Source organism: Salvelinus alpinus, chromosome 29, assembly GCF_045679555.1.
Source record: "Salvelinus alpinus chromosome 29, SLU_Salpinus.1, whole genome shotgun sequence".
In the NCBI taxonomy this organism is placed as follows: domain Eukaryota; kingdom Metazoa; phylum Chordata; class Actinopteri; order Salmoniformes; family Salmonidae; genus Salvelinus; species Salvelinus alpinus.
In genome coordinates, this window is record NC_092114.1 from 7,024,825 (window position 1) to 7,045,033 (window position 20,209).

Genomic DNA, 20,209 nt, shown 5'->3' on the forward strand with positions numbered 1-20,209 from the left:
GTGCTGGGGAGAGTAAAAGGCCACTTTAAATGTGCCGTTTTGTCAAAAAACACAATGCCACAGATGTCTTGTTTTGAGGGAGTGTGCAATTGGCATGCTGACTGGAGCAATGACCGCCAGAGCTGTTGCCAGAGAATGTAATGTTCATTTCTTTACCATAAGCCGCCTTCAACGTCATTTTAGGGAATATGGCAGTATGTCCAACCAGCCTCACAACCGCAGACCATGTGTAACCACGCCAGCCCAGGGCCTCCACATCCGGCTTCTTCACCTGTGGGATCATCTTAGACCAGCCACCGGGCAGCTGATGAAACTGTGGGTTTGTACAACCAAATAATTTCTGCACAAACTGTCAGAAACCGTCTCAGGGAAGCTCATCTGCGTGCTCGTCGTCCTCACCAGGGTCTTGGCCTGAGTGCAGTTCGGCCTCGTAATCGACTTCAGTGGGCAAATGCTCACCTTCGATGGCCACTGGTACGCTGGAGAAGTGTGCTCTTCACGGATGAATCCCAGTTTCAACTGTACCGGGCAGATGGCAGACAGCATGTATGGTGTTGTGTGGACGAGCGGAATGCTGATGTGAACATTGTGAACCATGGTGGCGGTGGGGTTAAGGTATGGGTAGGCATAAGCTACGGACAACAAACACAATTGCATTTTATCGATGGCAATTTGAATCCACAGAGAAACCATGAAGAGATCCTGAGGCCCATTGTCATGCCATTCAACATCCGCCATCACCTCATGTTTCAGCATGATAATGCCCGGCCCCATGTTGCAATGATCTGTACACAACTCCTGGCAGCTGAAAACTTCCCAGTTCCCATGGCCTGCATACTCACCAGACATGTCACCATTTGAGCAAGCTTGTGATGCTTTGGACCGACGTGTACGACAGCGTGTTGCAATTCCGACCAATATCCAGCAACTTCGCACAGCCATTGAATAGGAGTGGGATAACATTCCACAAGCCACAATCAACAGCCTGATCAACTCTATGTGAAGGAGATGTGTTGCACTGCATTAGGCAAATGCTGGTCTCACCAGATACTGACTGGTTTTCTGATCCATGCCCCTACCTTTTTTTTAAGGTTTCTGTGATGAACAGATGATTATCTGTATTCCCAGTCATGTGAAATCCATAGATTAGGGCCTAATGAATTTATTTCAATTGACAGATTTTCTTATGAACTGTAACTCAGTAAAATCTGTGTTCAGTTTCTTTTACACATGCTACATTAAGTTAGTGTGTGAGAGGGAGAAGAGGCGAAAGAAAGTGAGAGAGAGAGAGATAAAGAGAGAGCATCGGATTCAATTGATGTTTGTGAATGAATTTCTCCGCCTACCTCCAGCACTCCCTCCCTCTCAATTCAATTCAAATTACTTTATTTTACTATCTCTCTCTCTATCTCTGTTGTGACGCAATGTGTTAGCAAGAGTGCTTGTAGGCATGTGCGTGTCACAATGTTTCCCCCACAGTGGAGCTAAATAAACAGTAGCCTAACGACCAGTGATTTCTCTCTCAGCTTCCCATAACCAAACACAGGGGCGCAACTTTGGTTTCAGAAGTGGGGGGACAATTTACCCCCTAAAAAGTATAACTTTTTACTGTCGGATAAACACTTCAAACAGCTTACCTGACCAGTCGGAGGCGTGCTGAGAGTCACTCAACATATTCTAGATCATTACATTCTATGTAATGCTGCCTCAAAACAAGTTCCTTTCATGGCAGGCACACTATCAATAACTCACCATGAAACAACGATTGACAAAAGCATATTCCAGCGTTCAAAATCTAAGAAAATTCCGTAAGATGATGTCAAATCAAATCAAAGTTTATTTGTCAAACGCGCCAAAAACAACAGTGAAATGCTTACTTACAGGCTCTAACCAACAGTGCAATTTTTAAGTAAAAAATAGGTATTAGGTGAACAATAGTTAAGTAAAGAAATAAAAACAACAGTAAAAAGACAGTGAAAATAACAGTAGCGAGGCTATATACAGTAGCGAGGCTATAACAGTAGCGAGGCTACATACAGGCACCGGTTAGTCAGGCTAATTGAGGTAGTATGTACATGTAGGTATGGTTAAAGTGACTATGCAAATATGATAAACAGAGAGTCGCAGTAGCGTAAAAGAGGGGTTGGCGAGTGGTGGTTGGCGGGACACAATGCAGATGGTCCGGGTAGCCAATGTGCGGGGGCACCGGTTAGTGGGGCTAATTGAGGTAGTACGTTCATGAATGTATAGTTAAAGTGACTATGCATATATGATAAACAGAGAGTAGCAGCAGCGTAAAAGAGGGGTTGGGGGGGTATAATGCAAATAGTCCATTTGATTACCTGTTCAGGAGTCTTATGGCTTGGGGGAAAAAACTGTTGAAAAGCCTTTTGGTCCTAGACTTGGCACTCCAGTACTGCTTGTCATGCGGTAGTAGAGAAAACAGTCTATGACTGGGGTGGCTGGGGTCTTTGACTATTTTTAGGGCCTTCCTCTGACATATAGAGGTCCTGGATGGCAGGACCGAGCAGTTGCCATACCAGGCAGTGATGCAACCAGTCAGGATGCGCTCAATGTTGCAGCTGTAGAACCTTTTGATGCCAAATCTTTTTAGTTTCCTGGGGGGGAATAGGCTTTGTCGTGCCCTCTTCACAACTGTCTTGGTGTGTTTGGACCGTTCTAGTTTGTTGGTGATGTGGACAGCAAGGAACTTGAAGCTCTCAACCTGCTCCACTACAGCCCTGTCGATGAGAATGGGGGCGTGCTCCCTCCTCCTTTTCCTGTAGTCCACAATCATCTAAATCAAATCAAATCAAATCAAATTTTATTAGTCACATACACATGGTTAGCAGATGTTAATGCGAGTGTAGCGAAATGCTTGTGCTTCTAGTTCCGACAATGCAGTAATAACCAACAGTAATCTAACCTAACAATTCCACACTACTACCTTACACACACACACAAGTGTAAGGGATAAAGAATATGTACATAAAGATATATGGATGAGTGGTGGTACAGAACGGCATGGCAGATGCAGTAGATGGTATAGAGTACGGTATATACATATGAGATGAGTACTGTAGGGTATGTAAACATAAAGTGGCATAGTTTAAAGTGGCTAGTGGTACATGTATTGCATAAAGATGGCAAGATGCAGTAGATGATATAGAGTACAGTATATATACATATGAGATGGGTAATGTAGGGTATGTAAACATTGTATTAAGTGGCATTGCTTAAAGTGGCTAGTGGTACATTTTTACATAATTTCCATCAATTCCCATTTTTAAAGTGGCTGGAGTTGAGTCAGTATGTTGGCAGCGGCCGCTAAATGTTAGTGGTGGCTGTTTAACAGTCTGATGGCCTTGAGATAGAAGCTGTTTTTCAGTCTCTCGGTCCCTGCTTTGATGCACCTGTACTGACCTCGCCTTCTGGATGATAGCGGGGTGAACAGGCAGTGGCTTGGGTGGTTGTTGTCCTTGATGATCTTTATGGCCTTCCTGTGACATCGGGTGGTGTAGGTGTCCTGGAGGGCAGGTAGTTTGCCCCTGGTGATGCGTTCTGCAGACCTCACTACCCTCTGGAGAGCCTTACGGTTGTGGGCGGAGCAGTTGCCGTACCAGGCGGTGATACAGCCCGACAGGATGCTCTCGATTGTGCATCTGTAGAAGTTTGTGAGTGCTTTTGGTGACAAGCCGAATTTCTTCAGCCTCCTGAGGTTGAAGAGGCGCTGCTGCGCCTTCTTCACAACGCTGTCTGTGTGGGTGGACCAGTTCAGTTTGTCCGTGATGTGTACACCGAGGAACTTAAAACTTTCCACCTTCTCCACTACTGACCCGTCGATGTGGATAGGGGGGTGCTCCCTCTGCTGTTTCCTGAAGTCCACAATCATCTCCTTTGTTTTGTTGACGTTGAGTATGAGGTTATTTTCCTGACACCACACTCCGAGGGCCCTCACCTCCTCCCTGTAGGCCGTCTCGTCGTTGTTGGTGATCAAGCCTACCACTGTAGTGTCATCCGCAAACTTGATGATTGAGTTGGAGGCGTGCATGGCCACGCAGTCGTGGGTGAACAGGGAGTACAGGAGAGGGCTCAGAACGCACCCTTGTGGGGCCCCAGTGTTGAGGATCAGCGGGGTGGAGATGTTGTTACCTACCCTCACCACCTGGGGGCGGCCCGTCAGGAAGTCCAGGACCCAGTTGCACAGGGCGGGGTCGAGACCCAGGGTCTCGAGCTTGATGACGAGTTTGGAGGGTACTATGGTGTTAAATGCTGAGCTGTAATCGATGAACAGCATTCTCACATGGGTATTCCTCTTGTCCAGATGGGTTAGGGCAGTGTGCAGTGTGGTTGCGATTGCGTCGTCTGTGGACCTATTGGGTCGGTAAGCAAATTGGAGTGGGTCTAGGGTGTCCGGTAGGGTGGAGGTGATATGGTCCTTGACTAGTCTCTCAAAGCACTTCATGATGACGGAAGTGAGTGCTACGGGGCGGTAGTCGTTTAGCTCAGTTACCTTAGCTTTCTTGGGAACAGGAACAATGGTGGCCCTCTTGAAGCATGTGGGAACAGCAGACTGGGATAAGGATTGATTGAATATGTCCGTAAACACACCAGCCAGCTGGTCTGCGCATGCTCTGAGGACGCGGCTGGGAATGCCTATCTCCTATGATTCCTATGTCCATGAACCTATGATGTTGGCTACCATTGTCCATTCCTATGTCTATGAAGATACTTTACCTGAAGTTTTATGCCAGCATAAAGGAGGCCTATACCCTGGTGTTAGAGTTCAATGATGGATGTGGTAGCCTACATCAGCCATTCTGGACACACATCTATTCTATTCTGGATTCACACTTCTTGTTGTCTTTCTATGGCTTGTGTAAATGTGTAAATGGCAAGCAGCTACTACCACCTATTGGCCAGGAGACTAAATTGCATTGCTATTCCCTCTTCCACAATTGCAATAAGTGGAAAATCAAGACACTTCAATATTGTTCAGTAGTTATTGCCTGTATTTTAGTTAATTTAAGTACAAAATTGCCAGCAAATCAACAGAAATTCCTATCTACTTTATATTGATGATGTTTAATAAGTGTATGTCATAAACTATAAAAAATAAAGAGAGTCGCACACTGCATATATAAACTCCCAGTCATTTGGGTAAATCACCAATGTTTCGGCATCACTGTGCAGTCTTCAGGGTGGGAGTTTATATATGTAGTTTGCGACTCTCTTTATTTTATATAGTTTATAGTTTATTCGCCGTTATTCAGCACCTCCACACAAAATAATTGTTCTGGGTCAAAATATAAATGTATCATCAACAATGACAGGACAGACGAATGGGATGAATGCTGTTGTCAAATCCATGTGCCCAGCTCTAAACTTCCGGTGGCCACTTAATGGTGTTTACTTAACCCTCATACCAAACCAAGTGTTGGTCTAAGCTACTGTAGCTCAAAGCTTGTCAGAATAAAAAACTGTTCAGTCTCGCTTCCAGTTTTTTTTTTCTTCTTTAGCCAACTTCCTACTAGATCAGCTAGTCCAATATTCGACACCCTAAAGGAAAACCTAACCTGAGTACTGTTCCTGAATTCCCTGCATCATTGTCTTGACAAACAAAACTAATTAGACGATGACATGAATTTGGCAATGCAGATGCACACTGGCACTAATGTAGAACCATATCTACACAATATTCACTGTAGGTTTTACAATTCAGTTTACTGTGACTTGAACGGAATGCCTCTTTCAATCAACTGTAAAATCAATTATAGGTTCTCGCAAATCAAGGGTTATTGAGTGCTGTCTTAAGGACATATTTACAAAGCTTTTGTTCATCTTACAGAGCCAAGTCACTGACTAAAGAAAAAAATGCAAACTGGGGCTATGTCCAAAACAGCACCTTATTTACCTTAGGTCCCTGGTCAAATGTAGTGCACTATATAGGGAATTTGGGATGCATTTGAGATGTCATTTGGGACGCATCCATGGAAATGTTTCATTTTTCAAAATTTAAGATACATTTTGTAAGATAATGAAGGATTTGAAAGGGGATGAACAGGTAATCACATGATCTTCCATTTTCTCCTACAGACATGCCACCCATGATGGACGTAAAGGGCGAGCCAGGGCCCCAAGGAAAACCTGGACCTAGAGGCCCAACTGGGCCCTCAGGACTTCCGGGAAAACCAGGACTGGGGAAACCAGGTCTCAATGGCCAGCCTGGCCTTCAGGGGCCTCCAGGCTTTCCGGGCATTGGGAAGCCAGGACTTCCGGGTCTCCCAGGAAAGGGGGGAATTAAGGGGATGCCTGGGAATAATGGCGAGGTTGGACTCCGGGGTGAACCAGGTCCCAGAGGACTTCCAGGTCAACCAGGTCTCCCTGGGCCAGCTGGCCTGTCTCTTAATGGCAAACCTGGCCTTCCCGGTGGGAGGGGCCAACCTGGGTCTCGTGGAGAACCAGGACAGAAAGGTGGGCCTGGAAATCCTGGGGAGCGTGGACTCAAGGGAGAGAATGGCAATGGGAATCCTGGATTGCCAGGAACCAGGGGCCCCAATGGGCTCAGGGGCCCCCCAGGGCCAGCTGGTAATCAGGGCATGGGAAAACCAGGACTTGACGGGCTTCCTGGTCCTTCTGGGCCTAAAGGGGACCAGGGGCTCCCAGGAGGAATAGGAGAGCCAGGGAAGGCTGGCGGTCCAGGGCTGCAAGGCCAACCAGGATCCGTCGGATTGGGCAAGCCTGGTAATGATGGATTGCCTGGAGGACCCGGTCCACTTGGGCCTAAAGGTGAGCCAGGACAGAGGGGTTCTTCAGGGTTTCCTGGAGGTCCTGGCTACGGCAAACCTGGTCTACCAGGGACAAAGGGAGACAAGGGCCTTTTCGGGGGACCAGGCGTCCCTGGAAATAAGGGAGAGCCTGGGATGGCGGGACAGTCAGGAGACATGGGCCCAGATGGACAGCCAGGACCACCAGGAATACAGGGCCCCATGGGGCTTTCAGGAAAACACGGCATGCCCGGGCTGAAGGGAGAGTTGGGTCCACAGGGGCATCCAGGTCTGCCAGGGATCAGAGGGGACCAGGGTCCTGGTGGTATGTCTGGAAAACCAGGCATTCCTGGAGACAAAGGGCTCCCGGGCCCTAACGGGGCTATCGGAAAACCTGGGCCCAAAGGCGAGGCAGGGCACATAGGCCTGCCAGGAAACCCAGGTCTTTTAGGCAATCCTGGACCAAAAGGGGAGCTTGGGTTTGTTGGGTCTCCAGGACCAAGAGGCCAGTCTGGAATCCCCGGTCTGCAGGGGCCTTCAGGGCCAATGGGGCCACAGGGTATCCCAGGTCTGAAGGGCGAACCTGGGCTGCCGGGTTTTCCAGGTCTGGGCAAGCTCGGAGAAAAAGGAGTTCCAGGTCCCCAAGGTCCCCCAGGAAAGCCAGGCAACTCTGGACTCAACGGCAACCCCGGCCCTCCAGGGCCACCCGGGCCCCCTGGCCCTGCAGGAAACGGACAAACCGGGGTGGCTGGGCTAACGGATTCAGGGCTGGGTGGGGACGAGGTACCAGACGGGAGGAACGGAAAACCACAGTTTGGCCGTGCAGATCTCTCCGCCACCCTGTCACCCGCGTTTACCGCCATCCTCACCACAGCCTTCCCTCCCTCTGGGAGGCCCATCAAGTTCGACAGGACCCTTTACAACGGGCAGAATGCCTACAACCCTGCCACCGGTATCTTCACCAGCCCCATGTCTGGTGTCTACTACTTTGCCTACCACGTGCACGTAAAGGGATTCAGTCTGTGGGTGGCGCTGTACAAGAACTATGTTCCAGCCACATATACCTACGACGAGTACAAGAAGGGCTACATGGACCAGGCGTCCGGTAGTGCCGTCCTTGAGCTGAAGGAGAACGACCAGGTGTGGATGCAGATGCCCTCGGATCAGGCTAACGGGCTCTACTCCACCGAATACATCCACTCGTCCTTCTCAGGGTTCCTGCTCTGTCCCACATAATGGCCTGCTAGTCAACGATCACCTAGGGTGCCTTCTGATGTCCCTATATCATAACACCGGCAGCCATTACAGAATAACACCACCTGTATAATGTTATCATCAACAACATAAACAGCGACAGGAAAAGACGTTGTGAACGGAAGATGGAGAATTAAAAAGCAGGAGAAGGATACTTCATGCTGTGCTCTGTTTTTATCTCTTTCTTTAAAATGTCTGTTTTTTTATTTTTATGTGTTTGTTTTTTTAGCTTATATTATTATAATTATTATTATTGTCATAATTGTTATTATTATTATTTTGTCATCGTTGTCTGTATTGTTGTTGTTTATTGGATTCGGACTATTAAGTGCATTACTTTGTCTAAGTAACAGTTATTATGCTGCATTCATAACTAATTGGGAAGGTGGTAAATACCAGTTGGATACAATCAAGTGCTTTGAACTCATTGAGAAAAGCCGATTGGCTAACAGCTATCGCGCTTGTAAAATATTATAGTGTTTAAAAACCATTTTAATAGCTTGCTTTTTATAAATAATGTTTTGTTGTTGCATTTAACTGCCATAAATGCTGTTATCATTTCCTTAGTAGGTGACGTTGGAGGTCAGCATGTAGGAGAAGTCGGAGGTCAGCGGTTATAGATGAGTTTCCCACTAGTAATTAACAGTTAGAGGAGCGTTCAAGTGGATTTTTCCCAGTCGTATGTGGTAAATACCACCTTCCCACTTGGTTATGAATGTAGCATTAGTTCTACCCATGTGACTGCACATCCTACCCAAATGCTCTGATATCAGTAGGATGAAATCGTCGCACCCTGGGGCTCTGATTGGTTCCCCTGGCTGTGGTCACTTCCTGCACAAAAACCTCCCATTTCCTTCTATGTGCGCGTCCTTCCTATTTAAATCAATATTTCACATAAAGATGTACCATTACACATACAGTATGAAGAGTATATTCAATAAACAATTCCTTACGTGAAATAATATCCAATACTTTTCACTTTACTTTTCTTCTTTTAAAAAAAATACCTGTTATAGGGATCAATGGATCATTGTTTATCAGTATGCTCTGATGTTTTGACAGTCAACTTCCAGTTGTCTGTTGGGTGCTAATTTTCGGGTTCTATGAGAGGCTGGTGCTGAAAGCATTGCTGGTCATACTAGAAGCTGACGGCTTTGGATCATGGCTATTGATCAATAAGAAGTCATTGCTCTATCCAACTTGTGTAAGATCCACACAAAACAGGGGACACATAGAGATAGCAGTATTAAAAATCCAAAAGAACCATGCTTTCCCCATTTTTCCTCTTCTTTGATAAAGCATCAATATCCAAACCAGTAACCTAAAGAATTATAAATACTGTATATAGAACACATTAAATAGACAAATAAATAAATCTATAAATAAATGTGTAAGTTAATCATTATATTAATAAATACATTATGCGTCAGCTCATAGACAGAAGTTGTGGGCCAAATGCATTAGGATCAATGCCATGTTTCCCTGCATCGATCCATTCTGTGGGTATTCCCATTTACCACCTGCATTGCAGCTCCTATGTCACCCTCATTACGTGCTCTACGGCACACACATGTCGATGACATCACTGCTTCTTGTGTCCGCTAATACCATAGCTGCGGCCGAGCAATCAATGCCCTAGTACCTTTCACATTAACATTTAGAGTGAACGTTCTGAGGGATAGCTCACATTAAAAGCCTCATTCTGTCTACAAACTACAAAGCACATCGCAACTACAAATCACATTAACAACTGGCTAAAGGCCATCCAACCTGTTTCTACAGAATAACCCTTTCAAGGTTCAGATGAAACCCAATGGGTGCATTGGGTGCAGTTCAAATGATCTTACACAACGCTCCCAGTATTTGGTGCTATAGTTATTATCTCATTGTGATGATAAACGTACAGTAACAATGTATAATCCTCCATAAGCCTCAGTATTACATAAAGGCTATACATTCATTTTCCACCTAAAGATACATCCACAACTAAAATGGTTTGTCCATTGCTTGGTTAAATGAAACATCTGATGTTGCCACAGTATATTCCTAGCAGAAGTCTTCTGACAGGATATGAAAGAAGGTTAACTTTGGGAAATGACCATGCATGAATCTCCATAATAAGTAAAGAGCGAGAGAGAGAGAGAGAGAGAGACCGACAGAGAGGGAGGGAGTGAGAGAGAGGCCCTGTGGTTGTGAAATTGTTATTGCATAACAGTTAACATGGCTCTGTTATTTCTGGGAGAAACGGTGGAACTAAGGTGAGAAGTGTGTTTGCTGTGTGAGTTCTCCTAGTGCAGTACAGTGTTTCTGCCTGCATCTATTTTTTAATCCCAGCCATTAACACTTCACCTGGGTGAAAGATGAACTGCAAAGACCATGGAACATGCTTTCTGAGTCATGCACTTCTAGTTAATATTCCACCACAGTTTTGAATTGAAGATCTGATGTGGTTCAAATAGGACATGTGTGTCATCATGAAGGTTACCTAAATGTACATGTATGGTCCTATAGCTTGGGCAATGTCGCAAAGAGAAGAATTTGGTTTGGTAGTAGTAGTGGGCTACACATCATACAAAGAGGAGAAACGTCAAATAGACACGTGGGAAATGTATTCCAAGTAAGACGACAGTAATGTTGGAATAAAAACATGAAGGTAGACATGGGAGAATCTGGGACGGAATGAACGGGACAATCTATCGTGAAGACCTTCATTTTCCAGTGACCTTGGGCTCAAGGTTATATCATACAGTATATCACAATCCCTTGCTGTAAGTTCAACGTAGGGGCATCATATAGTATGTTTCCATCATTAGATCATCATTCAGTATTCATCAATGGTGAGAATCCACCATTTAGACTGCCCTGATGCTATTCATGGTGGATATAGCAGAATGGTAGGTAGCACCCATTTATTTTCCTACATTTTGAGTTCTCTCTCTGTAACACAACCCAAGAGTAGAAGTTGTATTCAGATTGAGAACCTGAGGCCAACATTCAATCAACATGGTTATCCAGGTTCCTGCGGTAAATAAGAAGAATAATGAATGTAGGGATATTGCTCTGTTGTCTGCATATTAATACAATTGCTGTATAGCTGTGTCTAAAGAGTTACGTTTTTGAAATGTCCTGGAGAAATGGTCATCGGTTTTGACTGAGTAGAGCCTGGTGTCTCACATTCAGTGTTTTCGGTTTATCCAATGCACTCTCACTAGTCTCTGTGCCCCTAATCCTCTCATCAGAACCTGAACATACCTTAAGCAAAGTTTGTGTATCATTATTGTTGTGTAAGTCTACTAGACAATTCAAGACTTGTTCTTGTTATGTACTGTATATCAGACATTTGGAAAGCCATTTTTGAGTGGCGTGGTCGGATAGACTGTTACTCTCCTTTTGTCTATTCCTCGTCGTAGACAATGTCACTTGGTTTCAGAGCTTGCAGTGTGTGCAAATAATTTTTCCCAAATGTACTGCCTTGATCATAAACTGATTAGACTTGTTTTCTATTCAATGATAAAAAAAAAATATATATATATATATATTAAAAAAATATGCCTTGCTTCGGTTTTAAGGGATATTTGTTTGTTGTAGTTTGGAGATAGATACAAATGGGCATTTTAATTTGCACATGACCTTAATGAAGATGTATTTATACATTTGTGATAATTTAACAGTAACGCCAAAACCGCCCACCGAAGCCTAGATGGTATAAATGGTATTTAACAGCATTGAACGAGATCATTTAGAACACCTAGTTAGTATTCTAGCATTGTTCATGAAGGATTCTTTTTGTGGATTAAAAAAAATATGTTTTTTTGTGTGTCATGTACAATGTATCAACCTATAGGATTTTTTGTCTTATACATGGCTATTGTGTGCCCTCTATGCAATAGAATATGGGTATAAAATGCACTCTTTTTGATTGAAAATGTTTTGTCTGCTTATACAAAATCTACAGTACTTGATTGTATTGATACCAAATCAATAAATACTTTATTGTATATCTGTGTTGATTTTTTCTAGATTCCACATCCATGTGAAACACACATCACATTTGGTTACAGGGAGTAATAGTAGTGTATGCTTACTGTGTCTGGGGCTTAGTATAAAATACTGTACATAGGCTATCCAATTTGCTCTCAGAATGGTATGTATAGTACCAATGAAGATATAGGCCTCAAGTCAGTGATGGTATCAATGTTCCATGGTCGGGTAATGACTTCACTAGACTGAGCATAACAACCACATCTACATCCATCAAACAGACTGTGTGTGTTTTTGCCTATCACACACACACACACACACACACATTGGAAGCAAGAGCTGTTACGCTTCACAAAGATGTCCAGTTGGGAAAAATGGGGTGGCCTATCTAGCCTGGCTGATGCCAGTCACATGACTCACAAGGAGGGAGAGCTATGACACACTGGTCTGGACAGGTGGCCGTTGTTAATGCAGTATTCGCACAGAGTTGTGCTTTTTTTCTGGCTGAACATTGATTGGTTCTCTCAAAAGTATTTTTCTTTCCTGGGGAATTGAGACCTCATGTTGTTTGGATTTGAAAATCTAACAGTTGTATTTGAAGGGGCTGTGCGTGGTTGTCCAAGTGGGTTTGAGTGAGAAAGACACAGAGGAAAACCAATCAGGAATAAATAACATTCCCCTCATTATCGACGCATCGTGCCGCCAACATCAAAATAGCCTTTCCAGACTCTGAAGTCAGGAGGACTTCGAGTTAGGTATTACCGGACTTTTACCTGATCATAGCGAACGTAGATGACGCAGGCCTAAATCAGCTACAGTAGTTAGCTGGTTAGCTAGCTAGTTAATTATGCTGTCAAAATAATATCATAGCTATTATTTTACTTGATTTGAGTTTGTTCTGCTGTATTATTGGTAATCACCATCTAGTCTCTCTAGACATCCGCGTTGTCTACCACAATTTTCAAATGCTATGGGGTCTGGTTTTTGATTACTACTACTACTCACTACCAGGGGGCGCCTGTATCACCTGTATCCCTGGATGACTGTAGCAGCAGTGCACGCTACTTCGGTGGGAGAAGGAAACGGCAGCGTGGGGGAGTGGTACATTTCTAAAATTCAAGAGTTGATGTGACATTAGCTAGTTCAATGGGTAATCTGTTACATTTAAAGTTGCAAGAGAGAAAATAGACTAAACATAAAATAAAATGTATTCCTAATAATTTTTTTACCAATCTGCGAGGGTGTTCAGTTCAATTAAACGTTTGCTATGTTGCGTGACCGTTTGTACTGAACAACACATTCCCCAAAACGTTCTTCAACGTTCTTGAACAGACTTTGAGTTATGTTTTCTCCTTTTGGTGGGTGTGACTGGAAGCAATGAGTGACGTATTTAAATGGAAGTGTGGAGTTCCCCAACCCACAATCAAACCCCTCCCTGTTTTCAACTGGTCGTTTAGAACAGAACAGTTTCCGTTTCATTGAATGTTGAAGTACGTTTTTTTGTACTGAACGCAGCCCTGGGCCCAATCTGTTCAGGAGTCTGGGTCTCAGCCTCATTTTATGTTGATATGGGTGTTTTGGTTACAAGTAGGCCTATATAGTGTTGGCACATTTGGCAAAAGCTACTTTGTTATTTTAATGACATTGACAATGCTTTGTTCAATGTTCTGTTTCTCATAAGAATCCCCATAATAAAGGGACAGTCCAATTGACCACTAGGTGGTGTTTATGTGTCACTAAAAGGTAACATGGACCAAAACAGAGGACCTATTTCTTTAATTGAGAAAGTCAGAGAATAACATGATTTATGATATTGGATACATATTCACACATGGTGTTACTATTATATTTTCTCTATTCATAACATGACATTAGATTAATCAATGATTAAGCCATACATAAAAAAAAAAAAAAAAAAATCTATGGGCACACGTCTGTGTCTGACCAATATTTTCTATAGCCAATCACACAAAACATGCGATTACCTCATCGCTTGACTGTTTGTTATAGTATAACATGGCTAGTAAAACAGGACAAGGCTTGGCTGGAGGTAATCTAACTAGGTGGACCAAAATGGGTGCGTTTGAGTTTTAAGGCAAAAGCAACAGACTGTAGACAAATGTCCAGGATTGAAGTCAGGTGCACCTGCCACAGATGAAAGTTGGACAATAATGTGGTTTTCCAAAAGCAAGGCTCAGATCAACATGGCAGTGTTGCCATTGTTTTATAAAAGTTTATCTTTATAATGTCGAAATAAAGATGGCTGCAACCCCCATATCACACACTAACAAATTGAAATCATGTGTGTACATTGTACAAGCAATCTGTGAGAAAGAGCATCAAAAATTACATTAATGTGTATATATCCATTGTATACATGAATTGCGGCAAAGTTGGATTCTGTTTCAGTCACATTCACATGGGCAAAAAAAACACCCTAATGATTGGTTGGCAATAGAGCCTCCCACAATACAGGCGATGGATGCCGGATGACGTTGGTGAAGAGCAACTGCAGAAACTTGCAGTAAAAATGGTATTACCTTTGGACCACATTATTTTTTTGGTCAAATTCATGCACTCAACATATACACATAAGTGGCCAATTTGTAAATAATGCAGTACACTTTGAAAGGCGTTGAACAACGACGGCCAGACTTGACAAAAATGATCCGCTCAAACACTCCCAATTGCTCAATTTAACACCTCCTGATGCTCGTCACTCAGAAATTGGCGATGAAGGATACCTTATGGGAAACTGGTTAGATTGTTCTTATATAGCAAGCAATGGAGGAAGATATTATGTATTGTGATTAGTTGTTACTAGACTGACTAGTAAAAGTATAATGGTCTGTCCATTTGTGATTTTCCTTGTTTCCGAGGAGAATTGTACATATTTACATTTACATTTAAGTCATTTAGCAGACGCGACTCACAAATTGGTGCATTCACCTTATGATATCCAGTGGAACAACCACTTTACAATAGTGCATCTAACTCTTTTAAGGGGGAGGGGGGGGGGGTTACATACGGTAGAGAATGCAACATTTAGGTTTAGGTCTAACTTTTCGTAAGTTATATCTTTTTCACAGAGCAATGCATTGAAATATTGCACTTTAATTCAGAAATATATTCTGAAGGGTAGGAATTTTGTGTAATTTTTTTCCTCTTTTACTTTAATTCGTTCCAATGTGTCCATTTCATGATGGATGAGAATGTAAGTTGCGGCTGTTTTTGTGTAAGAGCAGAAGGAAGGTTAAGTATAATCTCAGTCATAACATGTTGTTTGAGTACAGGGATGGTAAAAAAAAATAATTGTTGACCAAATCGGCATTTATACTCGGAACAGGTAACGCGGAAATGTCCGATTTGCTGATTCGTTGAACGCGGCACGTGTATAGGTACAACCAGTTACCAAATCCGACATTTCTGAGATTCCTCGTTCCGACTAGCACATGAACGCGGTATTACCATAGCTCAATTTGAAATAAAGAATATATCTCGAGGATTCCAGTTTAATATTACCAAAAACAGCATATTTGTTAAACAGTGTTGTTTTGTGATCCCTGGTTTTCTTCCGTTCAGAGTGACGTTAACGAGATTACCACCTTGAAACTCCTCCCAACAGTTCCGATGTGAGCTCTCTCACCCACATTTGAAGAGGAACTAAAAAGATCTGACAGCACTTACTGCTCTCCATCCACATTCTCCTGGATAGTCACTGGTTTTCAATGTTCAGCCTGCTCTTTGTAAGTAAGAACGCTTGTTCATATCGTTATACATTATCACCAAAAAACCCAGATAACTATTTCGCTACAGCGTCAGTCTTATTGAGAAGAAAGTAGCTAGCTATAGCTAGCCTGCTAACGCTGGGATATGGCAGCTAAATAACATTAGTCGTTTTCCAACTCTGCAGCTTCGCCGATCTACAGAAAATGTTGGCAAAACACCAAGGTTCGTCAAGTTAAATTAAACATTAATAGCGAACGAGTAGTAGCTTTTATCGAAAAAGCCTTAACATCGATAACAGCTAACTAGCTAACGTTAGCCAGTCAGCTGCCCGTTTCCTGCGTTACGCCGGTAGCTAGCTATAGTAAGATAACGTTCGTTTAGCTAGCATGCAACTAACCACGCTAACGTAACGGACGCGAGCTAGCTAACTAGGAGGTATTGTGGTTAGTCAACCAACTAAGCCAAAGTATTACTCGATAACTAGTTTTGTTTCTGTTTATATACCCAGATAGCGTTGCTAGTGCTAGCCAGCTATTCGTTTGACCCACACTAACAGTTACAGCCCAATGTGACCCATTTACTTTCTGAACTGCCTTGTTTGTAACCGGCTAGTTAGTATAACTTTAGCAGGGTAGCTAGTTGCATGCCTTAACAAACGGAGAAGGGGCTAGTCAACGTTGTTGGGTAACATTAAAGTTACATACAAACATCGGCCTATTTTACAAGACATGCGGACCCGTTTCTTGTATCAATGTTATATTTTATCCTCGATATTAATTAACTGACCGAGAAAGCTTGCTAGCCAAATATAATTACCCTGTTTGCTAAATTGCTAGGTCATGATTCTACAGTACCCACTGATGTATAGCTATACTTATTGCTTCTAGCTACCTTAGTTGCCCTTGTTCCTGTTCATATGTAGCTAACTGTAGCCTAACTACGCAGTGTTGTACTGGAAACGTCGCTGTCTGGATTGGATGTACAGAGTTTTGGTCGGTCCTACGGTTGACCATGGACAGGTGTAACACGATAACGTTACCCGAATGCACTTGTCTCCTGTTGCAAAGGCTTCACGCACACTGCCGAGCGCACGGCAACATTGTCAGGGGAAGCGAGGTTGGATGTTAACGTAACGTACACTGTACAAGCTGTCCAATTTGATATCCCAGGTGGCTAAATCGAGACAAAGACATATTTTGAGACATGGTTGTTGTCTTGGGTTCTCATCGGAAGAGGGTGTAATGTCTGGCTAACTAGCTAGTAGTTCACACTCAAACCAAGGCAAACGTATGTTCTGCTCTCTGGTTTTGTAACACTCAATCAACAATTCAGAGAAGTGAACTTGAGGAAATGCATTTGGGTGGGGAAGTTGACTTGAACAGCTGTGAAAGAAACAAAACTAATCGTGATGGAAAAAACGCTTTCAGTGTTGACTTAATTTATATCTGATTTAGTCGTTTATGTTAGTAAAGATGATGGACAAATATCGTTTTTGAGAACAAAGTCACCAAAAGGAAAGCTAGACAGGGAGAATTTGAAAATTCAAAAACAATGAATTTAGCAGTATAAAATAAAAAGATTAGCCGTGGCAGAATAGGTAGAAATCGCATCAAATTATCTTTAATACTGCAACATTTTGTCCCAGCTGCATGCAAAATGTGTAGAATTGCAGGAAATTTGCTTTAAAACTGCAAAACTGTCACATACTACTCCCACGACCTAAGCCACCTTTTTCATCCAGAAAAAACCCTGATCACAACAGCCCGTCCTGCCTCAGTGTATTTTTTGTCATGGTATTTTGGTTTGGTCTATTTGACAGTGACAACTACAATTTATTTTGGGGTGGAAAGGTTGAATGGGCATGTGCAAAGGACGTCGCTTGCTTAGCGAGTGCCGCTTCCTCCTGATTCGGCCCATACCTGGTGCGACTCGGGACCTCTGCCTCACACACACGTGACCGTACTCCCGCAAGCGCCTTGTCCAGATCGCGGCATCCCAAAAGCTAGCTAATGAGGTGACACAGGCGCAACACTTAAAGCTGAGGAGTAGGTTTCACACATCCCCATATACTACGCAGGCAGTTTACACACACCTACTGTGGGCCGATCAGTCAGAGTATTGTAACAGGTAAGCATAGACATTGCTACTTAGGATTTATGGCAAAGTAACCTATTCATTTGCTTGTAAAGTAGCTATAGATGGATATATATCTCTCTAAGCTATCTCTGGGTACCAGTGCCTACTCGGTTTTGATTACTGAACATTGCTTGGACTAATCAACAAAATACAAATCATATATAGTGCATTTGGAAAGTATTCAGACCCTTTCATTTTTCCCTCAGTTTTGATTACTGAACATTTTCAGTTCTCCTAGTCTTATTCAAAAAATTATTACTTTTCCCCCCTAATCAATCTACACAATACCCCACAATGACAAAGCAAAGTAGGGTTTTAGACATTTTTGCAAATGTATTCAAAATAATGGAAATATCATATTTACTTAAGTTCAGACCCTACCCTACCTGTGGTGGCAGGTACCTTAGTGGTAAGAGCGTTGGGGCAGTAACCGTAAGGTTGCTGGATCGAATCCATGAGCTGACAAGGTGCCGTTCTGCCCCTGAGCAAGGCACTTAACCCACTGTTCCCAGGGCACCGAAGACATGGATGTCGATTAAGGCACGCCTCTCTGATTCAGAAGGGTTGGGTTAAATGCGGAAGACACATTTCAGTTGAATGCATTGTTGTACAACTGACTCTACTTTGTTGAGGCACCTTTGGCAGCGATTACAGCCTCGAGTCTTCTGTGGTATGATGCTACAAGCTTGGCACACCTGTATTTGGGGAGTTTCTGTGTGTAACTATTTAACTGTACTAGAATGCTTAAATGATCGCAAACATTTAAAATAATCGATATTGTTTTTTTGGCAAGGAAAATATCAGATGTCGTAGTGGCCAAAAATGGTCATGTCGGTGCATCCCTAATGCATTCATTAAGTTTGTTTGTGTAACTCCGGTAGGGCAACATCTGATAAATAGTGTGTACCGGGGCTGGACCAGTCGGCAAAAGCCAACATCATCCACGACAGAGGACTGTTGATTGTCGACAGGGCAATGAATTCCATTATCTTGGCGTTAATGGGTTTCGCCTTTGCGTTGTCTCACTGAAATGTTCTTACTCTTTCAAATGACTGCTCGACTTGAACTTTAGTTGTTAGAAGTGTGTGCTTAATATTTTTCTGTTTTTGTTATGTGTAGCACTGTATTTTTCGTGGCGTCAGTTTTATGTCACTTTTATATAGGTATGCATGTACATGTACATTTTGACATCGGTTTTGCACATCGGTGTTAAACTAGACATCGGGTTGATGCCATTGTTGTCATTTTTATCTAATATCGTCAGATTCCGATATGCTCAGCGATATATCGTGCATTCCTGGAATCCATTTTAGAATAAGGCTGTAACGTAACAAAATGTGGAAAAAGTCAAGGTCTGAATACTTTCTGAATGCTCTGTATATCATAAATATAATCTGTATTAATTGACTGACTGTAAATCCATTTCCTGTAGGACATTGCTAGCTTATTTTATTGTTTCAAGTAGGGTTCTCACGGTACCAGTATCTATGTCAAAAAAGAAAACACAAAGCAGACAACTCTTTTTGGACCTTTAAAAGAAAACTGCCTGTTAAAAATATTGTGTGCTATAGCTTGGAAAAGAAACTGGGTGACATCAGGCTGTTTTGTCTCCAACACCTAGACTGTTTTCCTCAGGAAAGTTTGTCCGCTTCATGTTTAGTTTTCTTGCCACGATACCTCTGAGTATGGATTTACTGGTTTAGTGACAACCCTAGTGGGTTTCACTCAACTGCTTTATCATAAAGCTAATTGACGTACAAGGCTGGATCCAGGAGCCGCTCTGGAAATAGCTCCCTTCAGCCAACCCACACGTATACAGCCTGACGCCAAGAGCGAGCCTTCCACGGCCAGGCATGGAGGGCCTCATTCACCAGATTCCATGCTACGCATACCGGTATCACACCCCACTCCCTGTCTGTATGTCTTCTGCTGTACAGTATATGCTCTGGATACAGGTTAGCCTCGGGCACAGGATGCATACCAAATCACCCTTGCCTATTCCCTACTCTACTTTTGATCAGCTCCTTTTGAGACACATCGCACCTGCCCAAAATCCTAGCCTTGAGCTTTTATGGAGGAACATTACAAAAGTGACTGATCAGTCTGGGCTTGACGTGTTGATCCCTCTCTCTGGGGCTTGGATTGGCAGTAAACATGGTGTGAGTCATCGTGAAACAAATGTTTGCTCACATGCCGCAACTGAATTGTCTGCTTTGAACACTGATAGTCTTCTCAATGCTGGATGGTACTAGACATTGCTGTGGTCCATTGTCATTTGGTCTACATTACTACTTTAGAGTTGTTGTAGCCAGAATTTTATATTTTATTGTCAAATAGTGAAG

At 43.0% G+C, this 20,209-nt stretch overlaps 2 protein-coding genes across 4 annotated transcripts in view; both read left to right on the forward strand.

Moving 5' to 3' along the window:
* The window catches only part of LOC139558858 (collagen alpha-2(VIII) chain-like), a 101,004-nt gene extending 88,985 nt beyond the window's left edge, over positions 1-12,019 (forward strand). Inside the window, exon 3 of the mRNA XM_071374371.1 lies at positions 6,097-12,019. Coding sequence (XP_071230472.1) covers positions 6,097-8,003 — 1,907 coding nt within the window. The 3' untranslated portion in view covers positions 8,004-12,019. The remainder of the gene's footprint in view (positions 1-6,096) is intronic.
* Positions 12,020-15,439: 3,420 nt separating this feature from the next.
* LOC139558813 (protein tyrosine phosphatase type IVA 2-like) overlaps positions 15,440-20,209 on the forward strand; it is a 53,747-nt gene continuing 48,977 nt past the window's right edge. Inside the window, exon 1 of one of the 3 annotated variants that reach the window (XM_071374281.1) lies at positions 15,440-15,748. The gene's annotated coding sequence lies outside the window, so the exon portion shown is untranslated. Of the gene's footprint in view, positions 15,753-20,209 lie in introns of all 3 variants that reach the window. The other 2 variants (XM_071374280.1, XM_071374279.1) reach the window with 2 other exon arrangements.